General features: G+C 34.8%; 1 protein-coding gene across 2 annotated transcripts in view; it reads left to right on the forward strand.

Annotated features, from left to right (window-relative positions):
• LOC145664069 (nephrin-like) overlaps positions 1-13,118 on the forward strand; it is a 727,167-nt gene that overhangs the window by 35,416 nt on the left and 678,633 nt on the right. For both annotated transcript variants that reach the window (XM_081730409.1, XM_081730410.1), the window contains exon 3: positions 9,568-9,776. In XM_081730409.1, coding sequence (XP_081586535.1) covers positions 9,568-9,776 — 209 coding nt within the window. The remainder of the gene's footprint in view (positions 1-9,567; positions 9,777-13,118) is intronic.

Genomic DNA, 13,118 nt, shown 5'->3' on the forward strand with positions numbered 1-13,118 from the left:
TTGCTGTCTATCGTTTCTATTCTCTGTTACATGTTCTGTATAAAATTCTTCTTAGTTCCCCTGTCTAAGTCGCTCCTCTTGGGGCAGTATATCCCGGCATCGTATTCTTTCCTGTACAATCTCGTTTCGAATTTTCCTCCTATTTTCTCTTTTGTCATGTCCATGAAGTTGCTTTTCCTCTCTACTTCTATCTCCATTTCTAGCCTAATCCCTTTTTCTTCGTCCTCAATTATTTAAACAAATTTCTTCAACAATCTCTTAGTTCCTTTTCATATTTCAAGGCAATCATTTACATATCTACAAAACATTATAAGATTTTGTCCTCCTTTTTTCTTTTACTTTTTGTTCTCACCTGTTCATTACAATCTCTGCTGGTACCAGACTCAGTCTCAAACCTATGCTTAGCCCCTCTTTTATTCTCACTAATTTTTCACCAATCATGCATACACTATTCTCCCATATCAGCTTTAGGGCCTTCAGCACCTTCTCCTTTTTTCATTTTCTTATAATATTATTTTCCATTTCTTCTTCTATTGTTTTTAACACGTACTCCCTCTTGATGCTCGGAAACATTGCCTTTACATCAACGCTGAATAATATGGTTCTCTCTCTTCTGTCTCCCACTCGTTCTAGAGCACGTTTTACCTCCTCTGTGTTTTTCACTCTGCTACTCTCCCGTCCTTCTCTTATCTCTTCTGCAATCTTTTTTATTTCTTCTAATGGTTCGAAAATGTTTCTTTTTTGTGCATTTTTGGGAAACCTTTCATATTCGGTATTCTTCCTGTTTTATTATTAATTTCTTGAAACCTTGTTTTTCTCCCTCCTCAATTATCTTGATTTTTATATCATCTTTCACATTTTTATCTCCCACTACTTCATACTTGTCATCGCATAGTTGTTCGAGTTTCTTTCGGTACCATTCCTTCTCCATTACCACTGTCGCTCCTCCTTTATTTGCCTGTTCTACCATGATATCCTTTCTCGTCTTTAACTTTCTTAATCCTTCTTTCTTAAGGTTTCCGGCTTTTCTATTTATGTTTTGTTTTACTATGGATACTGCTTTCCTCCTAATTCTTTCTCTCTGCTCTGGTTGTTTTATTTCCATAATTGCCTGTTCTACTGTGTATACTACCTCTTTTACTTCTTCCCTCTCTTCTTTCACTTTAAACTTGTAGCCTAATTCCAAACATTTCTTTTCTTGGTCTGGTAATTCTACGTTTCCTATTACTACTACCCTATTTGCACTTACTTTTTCTTGCTCAGTCCATCCAAGCTTCTTTCCTTTCTCTTTCAATCTTTCTCTCTCTTTCTCTTCAAATTTCTTTTCCCACTTGTTCAAATCTCTCATTACTTCTTCTCTCACAAATGTCGATAACTTGTCTTCAATTCTTCCTCTCTCTTCTCCAGTCCCTTTCTCACTGTCTTCCAGTTCTTTACTTCTCCTTCTTATGGTGTTCCACATGAGCTGCTTTTCTGCTTTCTTAATCAACTTTTCTGCTTTCTTAACCTTGTGTCAAGATACAGAAATCTCTTGAATGAATGAATGAATAAATTTTGTTCATTCATATTACAAATATCCATCATACTATTTCAAAATGTAGGCCATTTGAAAATTTTAAAACTTTGTAACACACTTAATTTTGGGTCAAATGATAAGGAATAATATGATTTCTAATTTTGGTTTTGAAAAAAAAAACTTGGATAGTTGTTTTAAAAAATATTGAGTATTTTAAATGACTTGATAATGTACGTCACGAAGATGGAATCGGACATTGCCGCACTAGTGAAATTACACCAACTCAGGTATCTCATTTGTTTTCAATTGTAATCGTATTTCAATATGCAGGTTTTGTTGCATTTGTATTTTTCTGGTATTTTAGTATCGGTCAGTTCTCATTAATTTCATATCGTACCTCTTTCATTAAATTGATTTTTAAACGATTCTGCACATATTGAAAATATTTAGTGGACTTACTTTTGTTGTTCTTAACAGTATGTATAAAAACAAAAATAGGGCCTATACCTATCAGAACAAATTCAAACGAATATTTAAAAATATTTTTCCTGTGTTACATTATAATAATTCTTCCACTTATCTTTGGGACTCCCAGGTTGAGAAACCTGATCTAGACATACATACCTTTACCTTGTTCATTCTTTCACTTGGTGGCATTCCCCTTAAAACATTAAGAGGATGTATCTTATAGTCTTAGAATTCTGTAGCTTTTTGTGAGTTTAGAGTCAAGAAGTTTAGTTTATTTAGTTTTTTACTTACTTATTTAACAATCACCAGATACAGCTCAGAGGCCATTTTACACTGGATATCTACAACAACAAAAACAATGGAAAGGAATTGGGAAGGTATCGGCCAGGGCCTGTTTAGTAGGTACCATCCCGGCATTTGCCTGGTAGGACTGAGTTTTAATAATAGGGATAAAGAAATAGACTTTATTGAATGAAAATAACATAAACAACGATACAATTATTTAATTATTTGTTAAGAAATTATAGAAACACTGTAGCTATAAAGTCAAGAGAAATTTTGAACATCAAATATTAACTATCAAAATCTACAAATTACCTGCATGCAAGTTACTTCTATTAGCATTAGACAGACAAGTAGCGCATGTAAGAGACATAAAAATCCACATATTACTAGCATGCTAGCCACATCTAATAGCATCAGACAGACAAGTAGCACATGTAATATACATGAGAATCTACAAATTGCCTGCATGCTACCGAGATCTATCAGCATGATACAGACAAGTAGCTCATGTAAGAGACATCAAAACCTACAAATTGCCTGCATGCTAACGACATTTATTAGCGACAGACACACAGGTAGATACATCACCTAGTGCGACTGTTTACTATTACAAATTAACATAACACACTGATATGTTTGTCTTTTATAAATGTGTTAGTACACGTCATTTGATTAATTTAGTAGACTACTATCCATATTCGTGTCTTTTACAATTTCTCTAAATCGAAACTTTTTTTTAGCAGGATAGAAAAGTTAACTACAGCAACAGTTGGAGGATTTTGTAGTTTCTGTTTTTTTCTCTCTTTTGGTTGGAGCCTCTTTTTCGTCTCTGACATCGCTCTGGGAAGTCCAACAGTTTTATTTTAACACACAAACAGACACACACACACACATATATATATATATGTATACTTAAAAAATCCCCGTAACAGAAAAGTTGCATCGTTGAAAATTGTACCTGTTCACTGAAAGCTTTCTGCCGAGTTCAAAGAAATTTAATTACTTGCGTTTAGCCTGAAAGCTTAGGTGTAGATTCCATTGTTTAGAAAAAAAATTGTTTCTGTACTTATTTCCTACTAATGCTTTGCTTGTTAGTATGTAGTGTTGAGTTTTATTTTCCTCTTTAATGACGCAGATATTTAACCACACAGTCACACAACATTTAGAATTCTCAGTTAACTGTTAAAAAGATTTCTATTTACCACTTACTCAAACGGAGTTACATTATTCAGTTGTTTTGATCCACTTTTTGTTCTTGAAGTCTTCATTACAATGGAACGAATCTACCTGGTTACCTTGTTCGGTACAGTTAAATCGATGATGCCGTATTAATTCTTTGATTGAAGCTTACATTGGGATTTGTTTCTGAGATCCTTTCTAAGTTGAATACTGTTATATAGTGTAAAAAGGGGTAATCTAGTCTAAATTTTTATGATACAGTGTTGCCAGTATGGTGTTGCAACGGGCACAGATCATGGCCAAGGGGCTTTAAAAATGAGCTTCTTAGACATTCTGAGAACTAACAAACCTAAAATACTCTATGCTTTTACCGTTTGAGATTGGTTTGGGCTAATGTTTGTGAACTTCTGAGATCAAGATGGGACCGGGAACACCAGGTTACCCTAACATTCTGCAGATCTTTATCTATTTATTACACTTTGCACTGATTTTTCCTTTAGACTAAATGAAATGAAACGATTATAAGTGTATGTTGACAATTCAATGAATGGTAAGAAGGAAAACTCGTAACACCTTCGCACTGAAGGGAATTCGTACCTGTAACAAACATATCTTAGGCCATTTGACATGGCAGCCAACTGATCTGACATTTATTTCATTATAAGCATTGATCATGCGTTGTACACTGGGATTATATTTTCACCACGTCACTTTATTGTATCAATAAACACCAAATGGACATGTGATTGATGCACTATGAAGATTGTATCTCTATTATTATATCTATCTTTCTACGGTGTATTAAAAATGTGGAGTTATAGGCATACATAGTTATGAATAAAGATAGGAACATATAGAAAAACAGGAAAGTAATTGGAATTAGGAGGTTTTAAATCTAATATGGTGGAATCTTTTCGAATCGCATCAACTGTTTGAGCTTCACAGTGATAAGGCGCTCTATGTTTTAGAGAGCAAGAAAGCAAGGTTGCCATTCAGCATGCTGTTCCCTTAGGCCCTTACCATACCAACAATACAACATTGTTGGATGACAAATTCAAGGGATTCTAGATTTTCCCATGTCAATTTTTCATCTCCTGACGTTCGGTTCGAACAGCGCAATGAATTGGAAATTTTGATTTATCATTTAACAAAAAGCACCTTATCAGTGTGTATATATTGTAATTGACTGACTTAGTGGTAGGGTACTCACTTCAGTTGCAAAAAAGGTCCTGGTTCGATTCGAGATCACGCAAGTTTGTGATGAATAACATTGTTTTCGTGAGTCTTACTACTTCAGGTCCTCCTCTAGTTTCTCCTAATTCTCACTGCACAAAGTGTATTCACCGTAATAATTGATTTCCGCTAATCAAATACTTTTTTCGGTCTAAGAGCCATAATACAACAAAACAAAACTAGAAATTTTATTTAATATAAAATGTTCCACATTTATGCATAATCAAATCTGAAAGTCTAAAATAAATTTATTTGTTTTAGCCTGATATCTGGAGATAATTATGAATAATTTTAAGAATTAAAAGAAAGATGATTTTGAGAACCTATAATTACCCAGATTGGGGCCCTCATCTTACAACAGCGTCATTAACCTTCGTAACTGTCTTTAATTCATCAGAATCTTTTGTCTGAAGCTGACCAAGAATGACTGAGATTGACTAACTAACCGAGTCCTTCTTCGAGTCTCCTTTACTTCTTCCTAGCGTTGGGTATGAGACGAAAAATGAAGTTATCTCATATCATCTAGATTTTTTAGAAGTTTTCTGGTCTCGTACCAAAATATTTTTCGTTTTGTTTACTAAATTGTTTAGTACATTCCAGACAATAACCTATTATCTAGAAACAACCTAAAAGCCAGATATAAGCTACAATTCTGCCTTCCTCAGATTATGGCTGAGGTACCATCACTACTACCAAATCTAATAATTCGTGTAACTCTCATGTTTGGGAGTAGAACAAACTCCCCCCCCCCAAAAAAAGGTGTCTCTTTGACTTATCTTACTTTATAAGAAAGAAGAACTCTTCCAATCAAGAAGTTAGTTGCATTTCAACTTCTCACATACTTTTAATAACCAACATGGAGAATCCATACAGACTATTGCCAATTAAAGTGATAACTGCACTAATTGAGAAAAACATCCCTCGGACTCCTATAATTTTGAAAATACAACACTTTTTAGAGTAAATATACTAATAGTAATATACTTAGTAACATAGATCTATTTACTACTACTACTACTACTTGTCAACATATCTTAAGCAATATTCCAAAGCATAGCATGTCGAAATTGAACAAAATATTTCAGGAACATACATATCCTACGCGTTCTAGGCTTGAGAATCATAGACAATAGTTGTATTCTAGCAGACAATTAACAAGAGAATGTTTGCAGACACGGAATAGCCATTTGCTCTAGGGAATAACAATCGAGCATACAATAGTATAAGTAAACATTTGAAATTTGTATCTGTAACATGAACAGTTAATTGATTTCCTCAAGTGCCTGGTGCTGTACCTTACAGCCCACTGAGAAAGCATTCATTCAATAACTTATTTACCATTTGGTGATTGCTACAGAAACCAATTCAAGACCAATTTTTATTTTGCAATTATCAGTTTGCGTACATTTGTCATCAATTTAAAACACTGGAACGCCATAAGAACTTTTAAACGAAAAAAAGAAAGAAAACTATGTAAATTGAACAGTCATACAACCATACATATATTGATATAACTTATAGTTGTATGAATGCATGGCATCTTTCTTCTACTTAAAATAAATTCTTAAATCATACAAACATTGAAAAATAAACGAAATCAATAATTTATCGTCTCACAATTACGTCATTTAGCCTACAGAAGACGAATAATTCATGGAAATGAACGGTTATGTAATAATTAGTGGAATGAATGTGGAAGAAAACCGGAGAAGCTCGAGCCCCAAAAGTAAGGTCTCCAAATCGCTGGGAACCTAGTAAAATTGTTCATGAGGCTGTTGCGAATACCGTTGTGCTTGTTCTTTTCTCCACTCCCAAACAATCCTGCTCGTACTTATTTGGGCCGCTCAGTCTTGGCTTGGCAGCAGATTGTACAGAGTTCCCGCTTGGTGCTGCCGCAAAGCACGAAGTTCAATCAGTCATTCAGTTTTCTCAACGCAAAAGGCAGTGGCGGATCTAGGTCAGGGTTGGGGGGGGGTGTAGCCTCCCAGTTTTTTGAGGGACAAAAATAATTTGAGCTATTATTTATACATTTTTTAAAGTTTATAGTAAACTCATGTCAGAATATAGCTATCATAGTCTGGGTTCTGGCTGCCTCCCAGTTTTTACCTTCTTGATCCGCCACTAGCAAAAGCTTTAAATCTATTGAAGTTCATCAGTTGACAGAAGTGTATGACGAGTCATGGATGGATTCAAAAACGTCCGCAAGCGATGTAGAGAGCTAAAACTCCCGACAAAGAAAGAATCAGAAGACCATCCACTTCCGACGAGACAGTCGCGAAGGTTGAACAAACAAGTGACTAGCAATTGCTTCCTAAGCTGAAAGATCGTTTGACCAGAATGCGCTTCAGAATCGACAACGAATTGAAAGTTGAGGCTTCAACGCTTTCTCAAACACATTACGGCGAGCTGGTGCGGCAAGGGTATACCAATGCATCAACCGAAGTGGTGATTAAGTAGAAAAAATAGAAAAATATACAAGTTTTAAAATGGCGTAAATGTTTCTTTGTATTTCTAAACAATAGGAGACATAATTTTGGAGACTACGCTCATATTATGTGGACGAAATGCGGACTTCAGTAAAATGTTATATAGTTAATAGGATGTATATATTTAAAAAAAAAAAAAAAATATTCATTGGAAATGTTTCGTACCGTAATAAAGAAACAAGAAAATAAAAACAGTCCTTTTCTCCAGCACAAGTTATGATGTTCAACAACAGCAAATGGTAGGACAAGAGAAGACAAGCAGGGGATTATAAGAGTAGCAACTACTGACTACCATAAAGAACAATAAATGGCATAATTACTCTTTTAGTCTATGGTGAAGTTAGGGAATGTATCATAAGCAGAAGAATTATGGGGATGTTAGGTAGGAGATTGTCTAACATGTGTAAGTAAAAATATAACAATAAGATAGTGTGATGTGAAGATTAGTCGTGCAAGGATACACCATCGTAATAAAATAGTTGAGTAATAATGTGGAAAAATTGTGCAGTTATACGAGGGTACAATATATTGTACTTAAGTAAATGTGTAAAGTAGCTGTACAGTGTAGCTACATATTATTAAGAAAATGGAAGTATAACAACTAGAAATGGTTTTATATATTTATAAATTAAATTTTGTGATATTATCAAACCTTAGAAACCAGATGAGCTTATCAGGTGGTTCCATTATTTAGTCAAAGGCAAGAATACATTGAAATTATCTCAATATTAGTCACAATAGAACTTCGGATTCAGATCCAGTTCAGAAGAAAAGACAATAATTAATAATAAACAACCGATTAGCATCTTATTTTAATTCTAATAGCACCCATCGTTGTAAACCTGGCGTTCAACCTAGAGGCGGTACTCTGAGGTCTACTTAAATTCACCCCACCTTAGTATCGAGTTTAACTAGCATCAACGAAGGACAAGTTAATTTTAGGGGTGAGAAAGAAAATCAATGTGGGAGATTTTTCAAGAACCCATTGAGTAAAGCGTTATTCATTTGAAAGAAAGTAGAAATGTTATGAGAAAGGTTATTCGTATGCAGAACTAAATGTGCTTACTACACATTTTGAATCAAGTCACCCTATATTATCAAGCAGACTTAAAACCACAAATGGCCTCAGTCAATCACCGACTTGCTGTAAGTGATACAAGATACAAGCTTCATTGGTAAACTCGGTGGAAATGGTCATGTTGAGGCTGCTGGTAGGTTTTTATTTCTGTTGTCTCGTATTAGCCATTCTGCAAAACTTCATTAGTTATTTTGTCCAGCCCAATGGTGGTTCCTACGTCATCAGTTACCAAGATGACGCCACAGAAATCGATCCTCAAAGGCCTGTTTCACCATATGTGACTGCCGAATCGGAAATGCGAGAGACTGAGTACTATGTATGTGTATTTCACTATGTATATGAGTGTATGTAACAGGGAGGAGGAGGGGAAGGGAGAGTCATCAACACAGACATTCAATTAAAAGATAGACGAAACATTACTTCCGTTACCCTTTCCCTTCGCACGAATACTAATTCCACCAATTTCCGTTACAGATCTTCTATGCTGATCTATATAGTGTCATATTTCCAAATTATATACGCATTTAAATGCCCATTGAAATCAACGGGTCATACAAACAAAGGCCACATGAAGTTTTGAAGCATCTACGTGTGTGATATATCACATTTTTGTGCAGCAAACAATGGTCTTGTCTTGCCCTTCTACTCTGTCCGAAAACAATTTTTAGCACTTTTGTCTATCATAGTTAAATGAAGTTATTAGGTCAATAGAGAGGAGTTACTAGGCCCGTTTCTTTATCTCATGGTTTAAACGTGTATGTAGAAAACTGAAAATTAAGGTGTTATATCGTTCAGAGTCGAGGCTATATGAGATGTGAGTCTACAGTTTAACGTGATATCTGAACTACATAAACTTGAAGTCTACGCTAAAGCTCCGTATGACATAGAAAAGCTTGGGTGAGGAGTATAATTCGGGACATTCGATTTCAGAGAATATTATTAAGGGGAGGTAGAAGCTAGGGCTCGAAATGAACATTTTCAGGAACCAGAAACCTTTACTGTTTCGTTAATATGGTACTGCCTTTCTAGTGTATGATTGCTGCAGTGACGAGATTAACTAATGACTAGTAAAATCACTTTTTTCTTCAAGAGAAAATTATCTCTTCCCCTCCGAAACTCAGAAAATACCTGACACAAAAAGTTCTGAAATGCTAGGTTTTATGTCGACACTGACATTTTTCTTGTAAAGTTTTCTCTACACGTGGTTTCGGCCTCCTTTCATAATATTTATCACAATGTCAGTACTTTTAAAATGTTCTTATCTTTACATAAATTCATTGGGTATGACATTTGACTTAAATCTTGTTTCTGTTAAATTTCAGCTTTGATGCTCGTGGCAAAGCATTCGACCAAGCGAAACATTGGTCGGATGAACAGACGCTTGGCGGCCGAGCTTACTTCAGGGTGTCCGACGACCCGGCCAAGCTGACGGTGGAGAGCGTAAAAGAATCCGATGGTGGTGCTTATAGATGTCGAGTCGATTTTAAAAAGTCGCCCACTCGAAATACAAAAGTAAACTTAGCCGTTATAGGTAAGTACTCTTGGTTTATTTATTCTTTCTATTTCAGAAATAAGTTCTATATTTAACTAATAAAGTTGTTTGCTTCTAGTATATTTTATGCCGTTGTACGAGTTTCCTCTTGTTTCGAACCTATCCCTTCGGACTCGAAACTTAGAAAAATTGCTAGGTTTAGTACAAAATAGTTGAGTACCGGACACACACTAACCAATACTTCTTAAGGGAATATTTTCAGAAAAGGTGCGAAGTTCAGAGAATTAAACTTGGAAATCTATAAATTTCATTGTGTAATATCTTTCATATTGTATGTATTGTATGCCTAGGAGCGACTGGACACCTTCCTCTCGGGAAAATTTGACTCGGAATGAATTTATTCAGTGTCCATTTATATAAAGAGGAAAATTTTGTTTTGGGAATTGAAGCGGTATTCTGGAATGGATTAAGTTCTGATTTTAAGGTATTACTGTTTATCGATTGGTATATGTCTCGTTTTGGACACTATTTTTTCTTGTCCGCAAATATTATATAGAATTTGCTTATGAATTAAAAGAATGATTGTCAGTAAACTAATAGTTAATATCTACAAACAGTGCACTTGATTTTCTTATAAGAATTGATATTCTTTGTTCATATCTAAGAAAAAGGCTGCGTAAGAAAATTAGTTACAATCTATAACACTTTAAAAATTATATTAGCAGGGCCAGATTTAGAGGGATGCACCGGTGCACGTGCACCCCCTTCGCTGTATCTTAAATGAGAAGCTAGCATTAAAATTAACACCATATGCATAAGGATTCTGTACGATATAACTATCCACCGTATTCCAAGTGTCCATGATTAAAGAAATTCCTGATCTAAAGCAGCAAGCTAATTATACACTGAGAGTTATACCGAGACAAAGCTGTGGAGCGTGGGAGGGGGCTCAGTTGGTAAAAAGTTGGCTTTGAAGTCCGAGTCATGGGTTCGATTTCCGAGACCAGACACAGCAAAATTCGTAGGTATTTATTCTTTCACACCTAAAGGCATATTAAAAAATTCAAATCTAATTCAAATTATGCAGCCCCTGTCAGAAAATTCTGGATCCTTCACTGCATATTAGAAATAAATACTTTTTAAGAAAATGTTTTATTGCCTTATTTTTCATTTTTTAATGGTCATGAATAAAATAAAGAGTTTCGAATTAAAAGGTAAAGTTTTGAACATCCATGTACAGACACATTTTAGTTTCTATACTTTCAAAAATAAAAGTTTACATCAAATTTATAAACCTGTAAATACATAAATCATTTATATCCACTCAAAGTTTTCTGTCTCTTATTTTTTTTAATGTATATACAAAAGTGTTGATAAGGAAGGAGAAGAAAATTCAATTTGAGAATGATCAATAATGATTTTCCCCCTCTTTTGGATTAGATCCATTTTGAAAAAGAAACATTTTTGGTGGGGGAGGAAAAATGTGCTTAGTTACACTTTTTTTTTTTCCCGCTATCGTTGTATGTGAAGAAGGAACTGTAGGTCTGGCTTGTAGCCAATGTTTTTGAGGATCGTACCGATCTAGAAACCATTAAACATATCTGTGCCATCTTCAGCAGACAGAGACAAGACTTGTACAGCTACCAGACCTCAGCCGAAGCTTTTTTAGGGAACTTAGCTGAAAGACCAGAGAACATTCTACGGTCTATTAAGTTCTCATGCATAATCCATTTTAGCCAATTGTCATTTGGACTCAATCTACTCAACAGCCATGTTTTCGTTGTCGTCCCCTCTCAATTAAGACAACTGCTACTTACTCCTCGCATACTATGAGACAAGTTTATTTACTAAATGTTTCTTACTACCTCTTAGATTGAAGTTATCTCAAATAATAAACTTGAATTTATTACAATTTATCCAAAATAACTTTAAATCACTTAAAATACTTAAGAAAGTTTATATCGTAACACATGGTTATATATAGACTCTATGCAAATGATTCAACAACAGAATATGTCACGGATTATGCAGACGCAGGTAGTATTTATCTGAAAACTTTTCGCCTAAAAATCTTGACTGCCTTCGGTCGGGAGAGAAAGGGCGCCGATCCTGAGAAACCAAGAGGCCTAATCCCCCCAATGTTCATGTGGACCCCCATATATTTTTATGAATATGTATTGTTTATTGTTATATGCATTTTTATGAATGTACAATACTTGGTATAATTTGAATTCAATTTGTCTTAAAATCCTAATATATGCCTTCTTAGACCCTTGTCTGCAACCAAACACACATCTCAATGCCCCCCTCTAATATACAGAGAAATCAGCGCCCTTGTGGGATACCCGAGTATGATTTTTTGTGAGCTCGTGCAGTGTGGATCCCACTTTAAGCTGTAGCTCCACATCTCACATGATCTCGATGCTGAAAAAGATTCAAACTCCAATTCATTCAAGGATCCAGATTAGAATCCTGATTGAATTTAATTCTGGGACCGTAGTGGCTCAGTGGTAAAGCGTTACCTTTTGATGCATAGGGTCCTTGGCTTGATCACAACTCGCGTCAAGTAAACTTTGTGGTGGACAAACACCATCTAAGTGGGTTTCCTCGGAGTTCTCCAGTTTCCTCACACTTTCTTCATTCCGCCATTTCCTTCATTTCTCATAATCACCATCTCGTTTATCCTAGCCGGCATAATCGTGGGACGTAAAGCTTAAAGAGTCAATTTGAATTAAGAATCAAGAGACTTAATTTGAATTGAATTGTCAGAGAACAAGATGTCGGTACGAGTTTAGGGATTACTGATTATATGGAAGATTACATATATTTTGCATCTATCTAACTAGAAAGTCAATTTATCTCTCAGAACGGTGGGATGGGAATGGATTTCTAGCCGTGGCTACTTTGTCCAGTGAGTTTTATATATTTGTGTGTTTGTGTACAAGTAGGAAAGTCAGAATGGACTAAGAGAGAAAGGAGAAGGAGATGTTGTACAGGCAAGGAAGGACTCGAGGCAAAGTTATATAAAAATGGTCCAGAAGATTTAAGTTTCTCAGCAATCCACAGAAAGATTGACCATGATAAACTAGTTGGTGGTTTTTATTTTGTTGTTGTAGTAGTTATATGTTATTTGTTTTTACTTTTATAAGTATTTATTTATTTTTTTATTTATTTATTTGTATGTTTGTACGTATATAGAATTTTCAGTATATAAAATAACAATTATAACAGTTTCGTATATTTAGCGTTTTTAATGCGAATTCTTTTTTTTTTTTTTTTTTTTTTACTCAGCTTTGATAGGGTTGTATCAAAACAGATTTTTTTGTTTGGATAAGATGATCCAATATATTTCAGGCAAAAAAAAAAAAAATGTAGACCTTA

Source organism: Thermobia domestica, chromosome 11, assembly GCF_964235325.1.
Source record: "Thermobia domestica chromosome 11, izTheDome1.hap1.1, whole genome shotgun sequence".
NCBI lineage: Eukaryota > Metazoa > Arthropoda > Insecta > Zygentoma > Lepismatidae > Thermobia > Thermobia domestica.